Genomic DNA, 18,801 nt, shown 5'->3' with positions numbered 1-18,801 from the left:
CCTGGATACCCATACAATTAGCATGGGACATAGGGGATAGTCACAGTGTGTCTAGGCACCAGTTCTCCGAGCCTGGGGTTGTCAAATATATTTCTGGAGAAGTGTACAACAGACATTGCTGTTACTGGATAGCATGAATAGTAGCAGCATGTAATAACATTTAATTTAACTTCAGGGATTCAACATTGCAGCTGCCTTCTTGCAGAAGTAAAAATTTAGAGAATATATCCACTTTACTGTTCAGCATCTCTTGACTCTACATACAAGTGCCTTTTCCGATTAAATGCATAGCCACAGATGAGTCTTGGCATTTCTTGCCATTGATTTATACTAAGAATTTTCAGTTGTTTTCAATGTTCTAACTTGCTCAAACTTTCAGAAATTCTCTTCAACTCACCTCCATGCCTCCTTCTTTAACTGCTCATGTAACAGGATTATGCACAAAAGGCATCTTTAACTCCTTCCTCAACTTATACCCAATTATCTCCCAATCTTGGTTGATGTTCACTTACTAGTACACATCGGTCTTTCTGCTCCTCCTGTTTTAATTATTTCTTTCATTTCTTTTGAGACTATAACATGATTGCATCACTTTCTCCTTCCCTTTCTTTTCTCTATTAACCTCTCATAATCCCTCCTTGCTCTTTCAAATTCATCCCCCCCCTTTTTTTAAATTGTTGTTACATACATATAAATACAATCTGCTTGGTCTATATAATGATACTTGCATGTATGTTTAAGGGCTGACCATTTGGTAATGGATAATTGGTGTGCTCTTTGGGATACATTACACCCCCACACGTAAAGCTCAGGGATCATTTCAGAAGGAGGAGGCCATCAAAAAGATTGTAAGAGTCAGAGGATTAGGGGCTTTGCGTGAGATTGTGTCTCCTAGTAATGTCAGAAGCCACACCCATAAAATCTTACCAACAGGACTTGAGCTGCCTAAAGTTGGGCTGAACAGGGATAGCAATAGACAGGCTAATGGAGGAGAGTTGGGGAGAGACCTAGAAGGCCGCAATGCTACACAAAGAACAGCAGATAACAAAGGAATGTGGAAAGAGGGAGGGCTAGTCTGCTCTTTATTTATTTATGTCCTCTCTGAGTCATCTTGTTTTGCATGCTTTGATTTAAAATTTATTGGTAAGGAATGACAACATGGCCCTGGTAGATACTGTCCCCAGTCGCAGGGATTTAGCTACGTTACTACTTTTCCCTTCAATTCAAATATAGTAAATAGCGCTCACCCAGCATTTGCCTACCTAACATGGAGTGTGCCAGCCTTGAAGTGTAAGCCTATTGAATATAGCAAACTATATGGTACCCTAAGAGTGGTGCTCATTTCTAGTAATGAGCATTAAAATATCTTAAAAATAAAGAAGCGTCCATAAATTCACTTCCTAACATTCATCTTCCTTACTGATATGACACCATGTTGATTTTACCATAGAGTTGTAAGATTCCATAATCTCTCAGTTTTATTCATTAAGCCTACAATAGTCTTTATTCATTTCCTTGTTACAGTAAATTCCCACTCGGTGTTCAAATCCCCTTCCACGTGATGCTTGGTCTCCACAATTTAACTTCCCTGCTCAACTTAAAGCACTGTTTTTCTTTTTAAATTCAACCAAATAAGCAAACAAAAAGCAATTGAGCGATAAAGCAAATCTCCAACAACTGAGGATGGTTGCATCCATCATGGAACTCATGTGTCATAGATTATGGACTAAATTAAGGGAAAGTGTGCATACTGATAAAACCAGTTCTCTAAGACTCATTTCTGGTCAAGAAAGCCAATTAAAGAAGAATAAATATACACAAAACCATCCATTAGGAACCTTAATAATAATATTATTCAACATTCATTGGTTATTTATGATCAGGCACTTTTCTGATGCTTTACATATGCCAAAGGATCTTAACAACTCTGTTTTATAAATAAAGAAACAGATTATGTAAGGGGTAGGAAAATTTCCAGGACCGCACACACCTTTAATGAATCATGACTCTATTGCTAGCGCCTGGCCGTTCAGTAGTCACTCCTCACACTCTCTCCTTTATATACTAACAAAAAAAGAAAAAAGGAAGAAAGAAAGAAAAAGAAACTAAAGTAGGAAAAATGTGTGTGTGTGTGTACACGCATGTGTGAATGTGTGTGTGTGTATGTCTGCATGTGTGTATACTTCAATGCAAAAAGAAGTTTGGATAACTATCCACCATGAAGATATTTCCCTAGGGGAGGAGGGAATAAATTGGAGTAATAGAATAAAGGAAGTAATAAAGAACTTTATTTTTCTCTAATTTTTGTCTTCGTGTGTGTATGGGTGTGTGTGCGTGTGCGTGTGCTTGTGTATGTTTGTCTCTTTGTGAATGTTGAGGAAAACTGTCTGTCGGATCTATAACATCCTGTAGTAAACCAAAGAAGGCAGAGCAAATGATGATGTGGCTTAAACAGTGATTTTGAGGCTTTGATTTAATCTGAAGTAATAGAAAATTAAAACTGTAATTGCCTAAGCAATTTGGGGAAAAGGAAAGGACTTCAGCTGAATTCCATCAGGGATCATGGGTTCAGAAGTGTGGCCCGTGGGGTGTTTGAATAGACTGACTCCTTGACGCTGCTTGAACAGTCACAGTCAGGTCTCTTTCCTTTCGAGACACAGACAGTGACAGTACAGCTTCCTCCTGCTGTCGCCTGTGAACTGGAGTGGGGACATTTTCTTCTCCCGCCACTTCCCCTCAGCAGTTTATGTTTTGCTTCCCGTGTGCCAGTAACATGCCTGGGAAATAATTCATATGCGGGTCTATTGGCTATAAATCCATATTTTTAGGGAATAATGTTTGACTGAGAAACGGTAAGGAGAGATTGCAAAATACTTAATGTTCAAGTTTTGCTTTTCATTGAATGGCTCCTGCGATGAAAAACTGCAGCGCTTTCAATCTTGACGGATGGGAGACGGCAGAGGGAGTTACAAATCAATCGAAACAGGATTTTTTCTGAAAGTAAAATGAGTCTGCTTTGTACTTCTTCGGTACAACTCATATTGATTTTTTTCTTCTCCCCCTCCCCAGCATAGCATTTTATTGTAACAAAGAAATACTATTATTTCCTCTGTGACAGATTCATACTGAGGTTTGGTTCTTCTCTTAGCATTAAATTATTTCTCAGCCTGGTTGCCTTGACTCCCTCCAATTCTGTCTCCTTCGAGGCCGCTCTGGAAACCCTGTAATCTCAGGAATGACTTAAAGATTCAAATTGGATTATGTGTTATTCTTGCTCAAAATTGTTCTGTGTCCTGAGGCCAAAATCTACAACTTAGGGCAAGTCACCTGTCTAGGTGTGCCTATACTAGCATTCTGTGCACTTAATTGTGGAGTCTCAAGAGTCTAAACAAAAGGACTCACGATTTTCTCTAATGCCAGAATCTCCATGTTTTGGCCAGGGTGGTTCCTGTCCTCACAGTTCAGCATGTACCACTCCATGGAGAACTGTCTGCCTGGGGCACCTCACTTCTCTTGCTTGGCTCAAGGACACAGCTCAGACCTTGATAGTCTTAAAATAATCTGGGTTACAAAGCTGATCCGTTTTGCTATCAGCTTCTTCTCCACGTCTTTAGGTGAAATCAGAGATTAAATGCCTTTATTTTTTATTGCATTCAGTGACTGAAACAATGCCAGAGTTTCCCAGTAACATTTGGACAAATAATATCTAAACTTTATGGTTTAGTTAGTGCTCACCAATGATTTTGAAATTGACATACATGATTAGTTTTTAAAGATTCCTATTTGTTCTTAAAACTTCATGACCTCAGCTTTCATTAGGAAACAACAGCAAAAACAAACACAATTTGCTTAGCACTTAGAGATGTCCCCAGCTTGTTCCTTGGGCAACAGAGGAGAGGGTGCCTGAACTGGCCTTATCCTATAGCCACACCGATGAATATCTTGCATATCACCATAGAACCTTCATCTGGCGATGGATGGAGATAGAGACAGAGACCCACATTGGAGCACTGGACTGAGCTCCCAAGGTCCATATGAAGAGCAGGAGGAGGGAGAACATGAGCAAGGAATTCAGGACCGCGAGGGGTGCATTCACCCACTGAGACAGAGGGACTGATCTAATGGGAGATCACCAAGTCCAGTTGGACTGGAACTGGTGGAGCATGTGATTAAACTGGACTCTCTGAATGTGGCTGACAGTGGAGGCTGACAGAGAAGCCAAGGACAATGGCACTGGGTTTTGATTCTACTGCATGGACGGGCTTTGTGGGAGCCTAGTCTGTTTGGATGCTCACCTTCCTGGACCTGGGGAAAACAGGGAGGACCTTGGATTTTCAGCTATTTCTCCAGTAGGTCACCATGCTTTCTGACATGATGATAATGGAATGAATCTCTGAAACTGTAAGTGAGCCACCCCAATTGAACACTTTTCCTTTATAAGTGTTGCCGTGGTCACGGTATCTCTTTATAACAATAGAAACCCCAACTAAGACAGATACGTAGTAAATGATTTAAACTGAGCTGAGAAATTCACTCTTTCTGTGAGCAAAAAAATCTAAGATCGGGACAGTCATTGCATATTGTAAAAGTGTACGGCATAATGGTTGCCTGGTATACTGTCTTTCATGCAACCTTCAGGTTACCCTTGCTGGGAAGGCATTGCTTTTGTGTTTTGGATGATAAAAGAGTCACAAGATAAGTGAACAGACTGAAGACTGGGACAGTCTTAAGCTCCCAAGAAACTTTAAAAACCTGAAAATTAATAAGGCCCCTGTGGGATATTGAAATTATCAATTAAGTATAAAAATTTCCAATTTCCATGAATAGTAACAATAAAAGAAATCAATGTTATACCACAGTTATCAGATGCTATATGTTAGTGAAGCGATTTAATCACACATAAAAAGGAAATTTATTAAGGAAGAAATTGAGTAGAGATAAAACTAATAGAATTTATTTCTTAGTGAACAGCTTTAGGAACTGCCAGAAATGCTAAGCAAATCGTGGGACTTCAGCGATTCTTATTATGCCTAAAACAAAATGAAGGCTTTTGTGCACAACTGGCAAGGATCTGTTGGTTGGACTCAATCTTCTGCCTTATTTTATCTCCCAGACTGTGCCCACGTCACCCTGACCTTCTATTAGTGACATAGGAAAAACCTTCGGACCGTGGACTTTCTTAGACCTTGATAACTTCATTCAAACTCTCCCATATTCTGGCAATGAAATGTTTTCCCTCTGCAACATCAGTCATAGTGTTGAATTATGATGCAGAGCTACACCTGGAAGTATCAACATGTGTTCTTTGTGTGTTGTTCCTCTTCCTTCACCCTTTACCTAGGAAGGACAATGGACCCCAATAGCCCAAATACTTAAAGCATTTGACTAAAATGTAAGATGATGGCTTTATCTTTTCCTATTCATATTTCATATTACACTGGAGCCATGGGGGAAAGAACGGGAGAATTGTGAGCAGCACTGATTGGATGGACAGAGAAGTAGCAGAGCACCCAAAATGGGAAGAAAAAGCTCATCCATGGTGCAGTAGGAAAGACTCGGTACCTGCCGGCTGAGAATGGAAAACTAACAGCACCCCTGTGGATGGTAGAAAACTCGTCTCATTCCTTAGTTTGGCAGGGCATTCTGGGTTTGTGATGTTTACATGAAATAAAAGAGTAAGTAAGGGCTTAGAGACACTATACCGTATTCTCAGAACCCATAAATGTCGAAGATTTTGAGGTAAGTAATCTTGAGATTGTACGACATTATCTTAGTGGATGTGAACTGTGGTCATAGGCATTCTAGTACTGTGTAAGGAGAGGGAGACTGGGTATGGCAAAGAAAGCAATGTTACCATGAAGAAAAAGACCGGAATGGGGCAATCACAAATGGAATAATAAAGGCATCCCCCAGAAACTGGAAGAAATGAAACAAAACAAAATAAAAAAGATTCATTCCTTGAGAATCTAGGTGGAGCACAGGTCTGTTGTCTGGTTAGTTTGGGGCCAACAGAAACTAATTTGGGACTTCTGGTCCTCAGAACTGTGACAGAATCAGTTCCTGTCACTGAAACCACCAAGTACATAAGTACATGGTGATCTATTACAGGGGCTGTAGGAAAGTAATACACACACAAAGTAAAAGACAGAGTGCTCTGACCAATATAGAGCTGGGCAGAATCTTTGGGGGAACTTTGCTTAGGTTAAGAAAGTCCTGGGTAGCTAGCTCATCATGGTTACATATACATTTGCATGTATATATTTGCTTCCGTCACCTACGTCTTGTTACTGTCTGTCAGACAAAGTTCCATGAGGGCTGTAGGATGCTTGCTTTCATTCCCTGATCTGTATCCAGGACTCAGCTTGGCAGCTGGCACAGAATAATTGTTCTACAAATAACTGAATGAATGAAAGACATTGCTAATATAACAATAGCGAAGAAAACCACAAATAATAAACGGCAAAAATAACTAGGGGAAGGATTAAACCAGACACTAAATTGAATAGTCAGACATACGCCATTAGCAACGCAAGCTGAGATTCAGCTGCTGTGACCTAGGGTGGCAATGTCCTGGTGGCTGGTCCTGTAACGCTGGTCCTGTAACGCTGCCTGCCTGGTCGTATGTTCTGTCACTTTCTACGTTTGGTGAGTTTTATCAGTGCAGTCCCAAGGGTTTTCCTAAGAGGTACGAGGTGGGTTTCCTGATGCTAGGATTGCAGACCAAAGTCATGGGGGAGATAGGGTGGTCCTGGCCTGCGGCTTGTAGTTCTTTCTTCTATGGAGACAGTGCATTATTTCCTTTTATTTTTCCCAATGTCATGAGGCGGCTCCTATTGAAAGGGGCAGTGTCAAGCCTGCTCAGTGTTGCAAGCCTCCAGTAGCTCAAAGCAGTGCCTGCATCATTCCGAAGGTGACTATGAAGCAACAAAATTGTGCAACCCTTGGCTCATTCACAAATCTGAGTAAGGTGTCACATGATGTCATCTTGAGAACCGAAATGTTCCATATGTAATCGAAATTCCAGTTTGCACGCCTACTTGACTCCAAGCCGAGCAATCTCCCACACTTGGCTGTCAAGAGCTCTTAGAAACCTGCAAATGGCTCATATGCAGAGAGAGGATGTGATAACAGCTCCATTTCAGACCTGGGAGCCGAGAATGACGTTTGGGATCCTCTTGCTGAGCCCTTCGGGGAACTGAGGGTGGAAGCCTTCGGTTCCCCTTGCCAGTCATTGCCGGTCCTGCTAAGACCCAAATCTGTTTGCACAGTGGTCGTGAATCAGTGTTGCTCGCCTAGCTGAGGGAAGGCGGTTACCTGTTCAGGCCACACTGGGGTACCCAGTAAAATGCGCACGGATGGGCGAGGAAAGTATGAAACAATTTTAGACACAATCAGATGGGAGCTTTGTTCCCCACTCCTCAGTACCCAGAGACATTTGAATTAAAGTGCACTTGTTTTTCAAAATATTACGACCTTTACTGTGACTCTTAACTTTGGAAAGGTCAAAAGAGAGCAGCTGAGAAAAACACTTCGCCTTCTCCTCAACCAAAGCATAAACCCATAAAAGTTAAGAAGTCTTGATCTTTTCTATATCATGCGTGAAAGCACAAATTATCTATGGCTGTGATATTTATTTACATTTAAATTATAAAGGTGGCTGAGTTGGAACTCCAGCTCTGCCATTCAATAGTCGTAAGGAGCTTGCCTAAGGTACTGGATCTCTCTCTTTCCTCATTTATAAAACAGAAATGGTATTAACAGTGCTTGCCACAATAGATCACTATGAGGAAAATAATACATTCATTATGTAAAGTCCTTACAGCGGTGCCTGGCATCCAAAAATATTTATGGAGCCTCATTCAGCAGGCACTGGGCCAGTTCTAGAACTGGACATGAGACAACGGAGAAAAATTATTGCTGTCCACGGTGCATGGGTTTTATTGTAGAACATCAACTCACAGAAATACCTTGTGATACCTTTCATAGGAATTAAAGCCCCCTCCCCCCCCCTGGGTTATTTTGTAATCTTTATTCCAAAAACACACGGATAAGGTTTGAGTTCAAGTTTTTTTTCTGCTGGGATGTTAAAGCCCACAGGCTCAAATCTGATTCTTGTTTTCTTCTGTTTCTGCAGGGTATCAACTTCAGGGCCTTATGTAGGCTAGGCAAGCTCTTAGCACAGAGCTCCAATCCCAACTGCAGCGCCAATTCTAGATTAATCCTCACTGTGCACCTGACAGCACTCTGCGTTGCTGATTTGAGCTGTGAATCTCACCTTTTACTTGGCATAGGCTTTTATAAACTGGGGAAAAGGCCAGGCACCAAGGAGGCTACTTATTCTCCTGCTTTCCCACATTTTTATTCATTCATCTGCTGTGCTTAAAAAGTAATCAGCAAGGTGCACACACTGTATCAACAACTTGATTTAGGTTTAACTACAGAGAAGCAAATGTAATTGCAATTGTCCTGCTGGGGAGGGGCTCTGAGGCAACCTCTGGATTTCCAAAGGTAGCCAGGCCTCATCTCAACAGGGCATGTGATTAGAGTTCCCATGTTTCTGTTTTATCTTTCTTTCTGTCCATTGCTGTATTTGCTATATTTGCTCCCTTTCTTTTTTTCCCAATAGTACCAGGATGCTATTGTATTTGAAGGAGTTTCTCCTTTAAAAAAATAATATAAACTAATTATAGCTGTATAAAATGATGAAGAAGTGTAAGGGACCTCTCCTGTACTTCTACCCAGCTTTGTTCCATATTAACATCTTACGAGACTATAAAATAACAAGAACCCCAGGAAATTGTCAGTGATGTACCTACAGTGTTCATTCACATTTAATTGGGATTGATTTTTTGAACAATCACAGTTTATACTTGATAATCAATTAACACTATAGTAAAGACTGAAATTTATTTCATGTGTTTATTGTGGGTCTGTGAGTTTATGTAAGTGTGATCACTGGTGTGTGTGTGCGTGTGTGTTTCTATGTGTGTGGATGCATGCATGCATGCATGCAGTACAGAATGTCCTTTCCATTTTGTGAGACTGTTTTAGGCAAACAATGGAAAATAATATGTAAACACGTTTTAAAACTTTAAGATACTAAATATAATGAAGTACAGTGAGTGCCCCAAACTTTCAATTCTCTTGTTGAAGGACAGTATTCATAGACGATAGGTTGTACGTACATTCAGTTTCACAATATATGGTGATATGTGTGGGGGAACTGGAGTATTCAGTGGAGTCAACGAAAATTTCATCTAAGCTATCAAATCAGAGTCACAGAGATGGCAGGGACCTTTGATCCTGACACAACAATGTACACATTACTTGTACATTGTCTCAAATATCTGATTAAAACTTCAGACAATGAACATGTACTCTTTATGGGTGGATCTCCTTCTGTTTAGCTCGCTTTACAAGGTCTTTGTTATGAAAGCAAGACTCTGCTTTCCCTACAACCTTCATGCACTCACTGGTCTTGGTTCTGTCATTTGGGACCGGGCAGAATGGAGGTCACCTGGAGAAATCATCATTCCCCTGAGCTCTCTCTTCTCTAGACAAATGATATAAGTCCTTCTTAATAATGTGCGCCTCAGGGAAACATGCTAAGTTTTGCTTGCGTTCACTAGGTCAGACTCCACTAATACATGGACTGACCACAACACTCCACAATCAAGGGCTGCACCAAGATCTTTGTGTCTGTCAAAGATATTGGAATCCATGTTCCTACAAACACATTAGCACGGTTTTCTTTTTCTCTTTACTTACATCCCAGTTTATTTTATATTGATTTTAAAATCAATTACTATCCCCTGAGTATGTTTTGCGAGCTTCAATATTTAGCCATGTCTCCCTCATTGTGTGTATACACAGTATCTGGCATCAGAGTAGGACTTCATGAAGAGCCTTCTTAGGTGAAGCCTATTGTGCCGACTATTGAGATTTTTTTTTATCTTGTCTCCATCACTAAATATATTTAGTGTCCTATTGGGTCCACACTGCCTGCAATCTTTAGACATTGTCCTTGAGAAAGTCTTGCACATAAAAGGGTGAACAGGAGACCATTCGAGAGCTATACATTCTAACTGCAGCATTTTGACCTCCTATTAATGTTAAATTTTAATTTAGCTATTACTTTTTGCTAAGGCTTGACACAGAAGTGGCTACACAAAATGACTGTATTTTCAATGATGCTATATTAGGTGATTCAATGTCTCATTTGTAAGAACCCCATGGGAAATCTCTTTTCTAGCAGAAATGATAAAAAAAAGAGTTGAAGTGTTATGACTTTCCCTCTGTTTTGACTTATAAGAAAAAAAATCAATTGCTCAATTGCTGTATCCTTTCTTTATTTCCACTTATTGATCTCCCCTCTCTCTCCTTTTATTACCTGGCATTTCATGATATCACCACGGTGTTAATGATAAATTTTAGCAAATATCATGGCATATCATTTCTAAAAGTAACTAAGTTGCAAAAATAACAAAAAAATGATGCCATTAGAAACATCATTTAAGATTCTTAGGTCTATAGGATAATTTAACATTTAATTAGATCAGTAGGGAATTGTCCTCAGAATGCTTCCTAAAGTGCCTCAACCTTTCAAATCACTTCTTTGAAAAATTCACAGCTTAGAGTGCTAGTTCCTGAAAATCTTCCATATGTATCTTCCTAGGCAGGACCTTGATTCAAAGCAAGCATTTCCATCCCTTGATGATCTGCTAACCTTGCTCTTGGTTTGTTTTTGGTCTTTCAATTTCAGGGTCTCCAACCTCATTTTACTGTAAAATATTTTATTTTCGCTAAATACCGTGACTTGCATAAAATCCTTTCTACTAAGAGGACTTCTGGACCCAGAGCTAAAGGGCCAGGCTCCTGGGCTTGCATCAGCTACTGTTTCTGTGACTAGGGGCAGGGCAGTAAGCCATGTAGTTTCTCATTATAGAAAAATACCTTGAAATGAGTATTCGATAAAATGGACAGAGCTTTCTTTCTGATTTACTTTAAAATATTACTTTTCTTTGAGATTAATAATTCCTTCCTTCTATTTTCTCTCTCTTGCAAGCCCTCCTTACATCTCCTCTTGCTCTCTTTCAAACTCAGGACCGTTTTTGTTTTCACTAATTATTGCTCCATAGATATGTGTATATATGATTTACTCTTAAACACATTAAAATAGGTGATTGGTACCATGTGTTGTATGGAGGTGCAGTATTTTAAGTTGTAGATCTAAGCTCGATAAACCAGACTACGGCGAGGGCAATGATATAGCACTATATCCAAAGCAACACCCTAGCCAAGACAGGTGTGAGCATTTGTTTGACAAAATGCAGTGAATGGATGATGGTTTCTCCTTAACAAACTGTGTCAGAAATTTAACAAACTCTGTTGAAATTAGTGCCTCTTTCACTAACATGATATGGTCAATATGGAAACTTCTAGTAAATTGCAACTTTTTTAAAAAGATTTATTTATTAATTATGTATACAGTATTTTCCCTACATATATGCTGCAGACCAGAAGAGGGCACCAGCTCTCATTACAGATGGCTGTGAGCCACCATGTGGTTGCTGGGAATTGAACTCAGGACCTCTGGAAGAGCAGTCAGTGCTCTTAACCTCTAAGCTATCTCTCCAGCTCTAAGACAAAGTTTTTTATCTTTTGAATAATCTTCATACAATGTTGTAATGCTCACAAAAATCAGTTTTGTTTCAAATATTTTAAAAATGTTTATTGACATGTGTGTGTGTGTGTATTTGCTTGCTTGCTTGGGTGTATGCATTTGCATGTGGATGCCCGTGGAGTCCAGAAGGGGCATTAAGATCCCTGGAGCTCTTCCGGTGCTGGGATTTAGCTCCGGTTCCCTGAAAGAGCAAGTGCTCTTAGATGCTGAACCGTCTCCCCGCCCCTTGTTATAAATATTCTTAGGTCCACTGGGTAGTTAGTGAGTAAACTGCAACTTTTAAGCAAACATGGACTCTATAGAGTTTCTGGAAACATAAATGGGGTGTAAGAATCCTGTTCATGGTGTTAGTAAGAATGGGAACATAAGGTAAAAGTGAAACTGTATGCTTAATAGAATTTATGGTTCTCTGTTTATATAAAGATAAGAAAATTGACCCTGGAATATTCCTGAGTCAGATATACCTTTCTTCCAAGTTCATGGCTGGAACACCCGAATGGACAGAGAAGTGGGACCTCACCAGCTTCACTGAAGAGAGGTGATGGCAACTTTCTTATTAATAAACACATACTAGTTTGCAAATGTACAGCAGAATTTCCTTTAAGGTTTTTTTTCACCACATTAATAAAAGCACACTCCTGGCATTTTAAAAATCGCACTCGCTTCAATCTTCTTTACTAGTCACAATGACTTACCAAAGGTGTATGTGACCAAATGTCACAGGATGATTTCCGGTAGACAGGTGGCCTCACTAATTTCCGCCAGGGCTCTTACAATTAGCAACTATTCTGACTGCTTGCCTTTGAGATAGCAGAGCTGGGGATTAGCACAGTTAGTCTGTAACAATGTGGTAAAACTAGGTCTGTTTGATTTCATTGTTGTAATGCTCCCTGCTGCTTCCCAGGTTCACCACAAGGTCACTGCAAGAATAGATGCCTGATTGTGAAATGTTTGGAGCCCACGCACTGTGCTCTTTGCAAATACATGGGTTAAGCAGAATCTGTTTGCTCCCCAGATAGAGTTCAAAGTCAGTTTACCTATTGGATTGATGATTGATGTCAAATGGCTATGGTTACTTTGTACAACTACAATGAGTATGCACACATTTGAGTTATATATTTTTTGCTACCCTTCTTCCTAGTTTTAAACCTGCACATTCTTTAGATCTGCAAAGTATACTCAGAGAAATGATAAATTAGTAACCCGAGGCCTAGCTTATTGTGTATCCTAATGTTTGACCCTACTTGGGATCCTCTATCAGAAAGCCAGGCTCTAAAATTATCACTGGCTACAAGCTTAGAAAAATGATAGTTATTGAAAGGTCAGTAAGACACTTATCTCAAAGCACTCTCTCCTAGACAAAGGAGAGGGAGTGGTAATTTGGGGATTGCAATGATGATATCAAATATTCATGGACTGCTAATTTTGATGTCATTAGAGAACAGCAGAGCCCAATGGAATTGCTTTTGCTAATATAAAACAGCTACTTTTGTAGTATGAAATAAGTTTTTATGTTTTAAATATAAACAAATGCAGATAAGAGTACAAATATAAACAGAGAAATGATTCTATAGTTAGCAATAAAAGGTCTCATTTCAAACATAATATGTTAAGTATTGTGTTTTGAGCATAAACCAATGCAGCTACAAAGAACTGCTTATCTACTTTAAAAGTCAAAACTTAAATTCTTTTAGTAAACGTTTATAGGTCAAGGGGTAAGTGTATCTCCATAAATTCATGTCCTGGAACTCATGATCTTGGATTGGTTATGTTTGATACAAGTGGAAAATAAAGGCAAATACCTATTTGTTTCACAGGATGCTATTTCTTGGGGCATTGAAACAAACGAACGAACGAATAAAAGCAAAAGAAAACCTCAAACCCAACCGCTTAGAGGAATTTAGGATGAAAACGACATTGAAATAACATTCTTTTGAACACTAATTTAATAGTAGTATTCTGAGGGAGAAATTCTATGCGATAATTTCTAACTGTTGATATTTATTGTATGTGTGCAGGATGAACTGAGACATAAGAATATAGAATTATTGCCTTTATAGGTTTCTACCCATTCAATCCCGGGAAAGTGGTTGGATGTGGGTATAAAATTACTGTCTGTACTAGATTTTCAAAATTGCCTTGTTGGTTGGAGTTGGAGAAGGCATATACTTAGGGAGAAAAAAATTCTGTGTATTTTATCAACATACCACTCCGTTCACTGAAAGCAGCTGGTCGCCTCTCTTGAGCCCTCCGTGTCTTTCAGCTACCCCTCCGGGGATGATTCGGGAGATATAAATTGGGGAATTCTGTTCCTTTCCTCCCATCACGTTGAAACCCAGGCCTTCATCAGTCTTTGGCAGTTCGACTACCCGAGGGTGGGAGTGACCTTCGCTGGCTGCAAAGGCTGCAACTGTTGCCTGAAAGAAAAGATGGTCTTTTGGTAATAAAACAGGGGAAATAAGGCTACATAAATGGGGCAACTTCTTAGATATCTCTCTAGCTGTCTCCTGTAGAATGAAGAACACAGAATGTCTTCTTTTAGATGCTGTATATGACTATTTTCTTTGGTAAATCCTCAGCTAATTATGTGTATGTAAGTTATGTATGTATAACATACATACATGTGTATGTAGTTACGTGTATGTAAGGCTTATCTACTCTGAAAAGTAAAACTGCAAACAAAGGCACTGTAGAATGTTCCAGAGTTCTGTCAGTTACATGGAAATCCTGATCAAGGACTACAGATTTAGTACACATACTCCCTGGTATATATAACTGTTGAATGCGTGTTGACCACACGCATTTCACGGGAAGTCTGTACCATGCTTTTGCCATGGCACACAGGCTATGTTCTTGCCTGCACATATACGTTCATTAATACTTGTTAAATAAGCTGATGAGCACTTTTTTACATATATATTCATGAAAATACATGTAATCTTGTTATCACTGAACCATTGGTTTAGTAAGCGTAAGGGTTTTTAATGTTTTGAATTCAGAATGTCTAAAAGAAAATTAAAATTAAAATTAAGTACTGGATCAAAAGGTATTATTGTTCTACCAGTATTCCATATTACTATGAACAGCATCTTATTAGGCCTTTGATTATATCTCCCTTAATTCTGTACTAACATTTCAGCCAGTGTAATGACACAGGCAAACCGAACAGCTTGGGGCTTTATACCTAGGTATACAAAATGTTATGTAATATGGTCATAGGTCTATTTTAAAATGAACACATTAGCTTCTTCAAATTCAAGTGATCAACTTACCATTAGCTCCCACCCAGTATGAATAGCATAGTAGTTTCAATCAAGAAAAGATTCTCTGCCCTCTTCTTGTATTCCACTTCCATTAGCTCGCCTTAACCACAGCTGATTAGATGCCTAGCACAAAGTGATTTGCTCTCAACACTGTGAAAATATTGATTTCCAACTACCATACCTTCTTTTCCCACACACAACATTATCACATCAACTTGGCATTATGCTACTGCCTGCATTTAATGAACGATAGTGAACGACATGGAGATAATGGCTTGGTTTTAGCTACATGCATTTGCACATGCACACCCTGCTGCCATGCAAAGGTTTTCAATGGCTGACATGGATGCAATGCAGACAGCCCAGAAACAACCAGAAAAGATTGTGCCGCTGCAGCATTATGCTGCTGTCCTGCTGTTCTACATGAATAAGAAATGAGAATGGTAAAACACTACATAATTCACTTTCCCCTTAATTAAACCGTGTAGGCATCATTTTTCTGCATGTGTTCCACTTCAGAACAAGCAAAGCATGATGTAATGGTAATCATACCCTCTGTTTGCCGGGGTTAGGGAGGGAGAAAGAAACTTAAAAATCCACATTATTTAGTTACAGGATGAAGACTGAAAATATCGGGGGAGAAATCAAAGAACAGGTGATAGAACACAAAGGAGTTGAATGAAAGAGTCTTGAGTATTCTCACTTGTTGGTATCATTATTAGGAAGTTACACGCCCTTTACGGAGAAAGTTACATTCTGTTAAAACATTTCTCTATGTGTACAATAGGAGGTGCGGAGCTGCAGGAGCGACTTCAGATTACCACTATTATTTCCTAGTGATCCATCTTCCAGAAAATGTCACGATCCTCTTTCTGTACTCTTTCCAAGGAGACCTCGGTAATCCCTGGGTTTGATCCTTTAAAGAACAAAAGCGGTACCTGCCACCAAGCAAATTACCCATTGCCCAGCTGAATAACAAAGATCTCTGGCTCACTGGTGTCAGGTGAAGCCTTTCGTGTCTAACTTACATCGGAGGCTTTTGACCTGTGTAAATGCATTCTCACGCTCTCCAGAGGACATGGGTTCTTTTGCATCCGCAGGATGTACCAGAGACCATGTAGAACTTGATACAGTGAAGCCGCAGGTTTGCTTGTGCCAAATGGACATTTAGTGAGTTTAATGACGTCATTCTCCTTCCTTAAGCTACAGAAGCAGCAGAAAAAGGTCAATTTTTCCATTAGGATTTTTACCTGGTAAGGAGTACTGGTTCTAGACTCTGGGCTGCCACTGAGGTCTAAATTCTCTTAGAGTGTACACACGAGAATACCTGAAACACACACGCGCACAATCAATTACTACGTCACTGGGGTCAAGTATACTTTTAAAGTTACTCAACTCTTACCTTTGCTGTGGCCCTCGCACGGAATTCTGGGCAGCCGTTAACAGTGATCGTTTCATGCATGTATTGATACACCTAAAAAGAACGTGTAAGGATATGTCAGGATATATCAAATCTTTCATTACCGATAGGACAGCAAATTATCATTGTAGAATGATGGGTGTTCTCTATCATAACTGGTGAGTCAATTATCTTGATGATTTGAACCAAATATACTTTCTGCTTTGTGTGAGTCTGTGTGTGTTGGGCCAGGAGAAGCAATTGCATTTAATCAGAACTTTTTAATCTGTCTGTTCATATATATGAACTACAACAGCCCTTTTATTTCTGATTTTATAAAACTCCATCAATGTTTTAATGCTTTTGTATATAGGTATATATACATGCATGTATATATATATATATGTATCTCTAGCTAAAAATAAATTATTAAGTTACATGGACAGTTACTTTTTGAATTTGGCAAAATTTTTTAAATAATTTTCTAAATTAAGATCACAGTATATTACCTGGCTTGAATTCCAACATGTTGGAAGGTATGTTGCTATTATTGCTACACATTTATACTTTTGAATAACCAGGGCTAAACATTGCCATAAGCCAACAGGATACTCAATTGTTCCATTAAACACAGAGGTGAAATTGGTATTTTAGAGAAACTGTGAGGTAAGAGATTTAATTTAGAATTAATGATTCGGCTTTCATGATGCATTGGTACTTAATACGTGATAAAACCGAGGTGAAACAGAAATGGCAAGGCAAGCCTGAAATCAGGAGGTTGTTGAAATCAGGCTGGCTTTTCTGTCTCATGGATTTAAGTTTGCACCTCATTGAGGAACCATGAGAGTGTGTGCCATAATACTTTGTCTCTCCACCAGTCTGGAAAATGAGTAAGGAATGTTGACTAAGTACGTTTTAAGGGATCTGGCTCCTAATGGCACTCCTAAAGTAGCAGATAGCACAACTGTTTGGTGTTTAAGACACAACAGTAGAAGAAATTGCTGGACCACAATAAATAAAAACAGTTTTCCTTCTACGAGTCTAGTGAGGAGGTCATGAAATCTTTTGGTCAGTGATAACAAAACTGCTTTGTCTTACAGAAACTGAAGGATTCTTAATGTTATCATTTGAAGAAGATACTTGGTCAAAAGAAAGGTTACAAATGTTGGATTGTATGCTATATGCTTATTATTTTGAGTTTAAATAATGAAGTTATAAAATCTATCACATAATGCATGGGGATGAAAAGTCCTTTTGGCATTATTCTGCGGAATTTTATTTTGGAGAGAAGAATGAACCATTAATTTTCTCCTGAAAAAATGAAGTAGAAAAAAATCTGCCATCAAACGTCTAAAGGAGTATTTCATCCTTTTAATTATTCTTATGTTAAATGCCTGAGTCAGAGGTTATTAAAAAGAACCCCAAATTTGATTAATTACCATTCGACAGACGTTTACTAAGATTTGAGGCTAGTCTCTCAGCCCGTGTAGCTGGCTCCCTATTTCTCAAATGCATTTGGTTGAGTCTCCGTCAATGCCAACTCAGACTGATGTTGTCAGAGGTAAACTGTTACAGTGGTCTACAAGTTACTGAAATAGCTGCCAAACAAATTTCCATATTAGTCTGGAAAGAACAGCATTTTACTTCCTTGATAGTTCTTTAAAATTTTATTTGCTCTCACAGCTCATTAAGAGAAGGTTCTCTCTCACCTCACCTGACCATTCTGTCCATCTCAACTCTGTTTTTTGTTTTTTTTAAATTTTGCGACAGAGTTTATTCTGTAGTTTAGGAACCTGTCCTGGAACTAGCTCTTGTCGACCACTCTGGTCTCGAACTCACAGAGAATCACCTGCCTCTGCCTCTGCCTCTGCCTCTGCCTCTGCCTCTGCCTCCTCTGCCTCTGCCTCTGGAGTGCTGGGTTTAAAGGCATACACCACCACTGCCTGGCTCCATCTCAATTCCTTTTGGTCGCCCCGCCCATTATTCATGTACTCACTACTCAGCATCAAACACCCTTCACTACAGCCGCCTGGTTAAGTACCCAGCTAACCATGCATCTAGTATGCTTTTGGAGGGTCTACTGCCCTCCAGTGACAAAGCCAGGACAGAGATGACCATACAGAACACAAAACTTTTCTTCATTTTGTGTTCTTGGCTCCTGCAATTCTCCAGACATAGCAAACATCTCCCCTTCCACTTGTCCAGATCTTTGAACATCCTTATAACTCTGATTAAAACACCTCTCCACTAGACAGGTATTTATCTATTCCACTTTAACAGGATGTTTAAGGGCCCAATTCAAGACTCATCTCCTTTGTTAAATCCCCTCCTGCATGCAGTGTTACATTTTCTTCCCCTTTCACTTCTGGGACCTTCTGAATTCCCTGAACTTCATGTTGATTAGCATTTCCAGGGAACATGATGTATTTGTTTGCATCCACAGATGTTTATAAGAA

At 39.4% G+C, this 18,801-nt stretch overlaps 1 protein-coding gene across 3 annotated transcripts in view; it reads right to left on the bottom strand.

The window, feature by feature from the left end:
- The window catches only part of Lin7a (lin-7 homolog A, crumbs cell polarity complex component), a 130,369-nt gene that overhangs the window by 25,000 nt on the left and 86,568 nt on the right, over positions 1–18,801 (bottom strand). Inside the window, exons 2-4 of one of the 3 annotated variants that reach the window (XM_057758222.1) lie at positions 16,349–16,420; positions 16,197–16,273; positions 13,891–14,100 (exon numbers count right to left, since the gene is read on the bottom strand). In XM_057758222.1, coding sequence (XP_057614205.1) covers positions 13,891–14,007 — 117 coding nt within the window. In that variant the 5' untranslated portion in view covers positions 14,008–14,100; positions 16,197–16,273; positions 16,349–16,420. Of the gene's footprint in view, positions 1–13,890; positions 14,101–14,955; positions 16,150–16,196; positions 16,274–16,348; positions 16,421–18,801 lie in introns of all 3 variants that reach the window. The other 2 variants (XM_057758221.1, XM_057758220.1) reach the window with 2 other exon arrangements.

Source organism: Chionomys nivalis, chromosome 25 (genome assembly GCF_950005125.1).
Source record: "Chionomys nivalis chromosome 25, mChiNiv1.1, whole genome shotgun sequence".
NCBI lineage: Eukaryota > Metazoa > Chordata > Mammalia > Rodentia > Cricetidae > Chionomys > Chionomys nivalis.
This window is presented reverse-complemented; position numbering and strand designations above follow the sequence as displayed.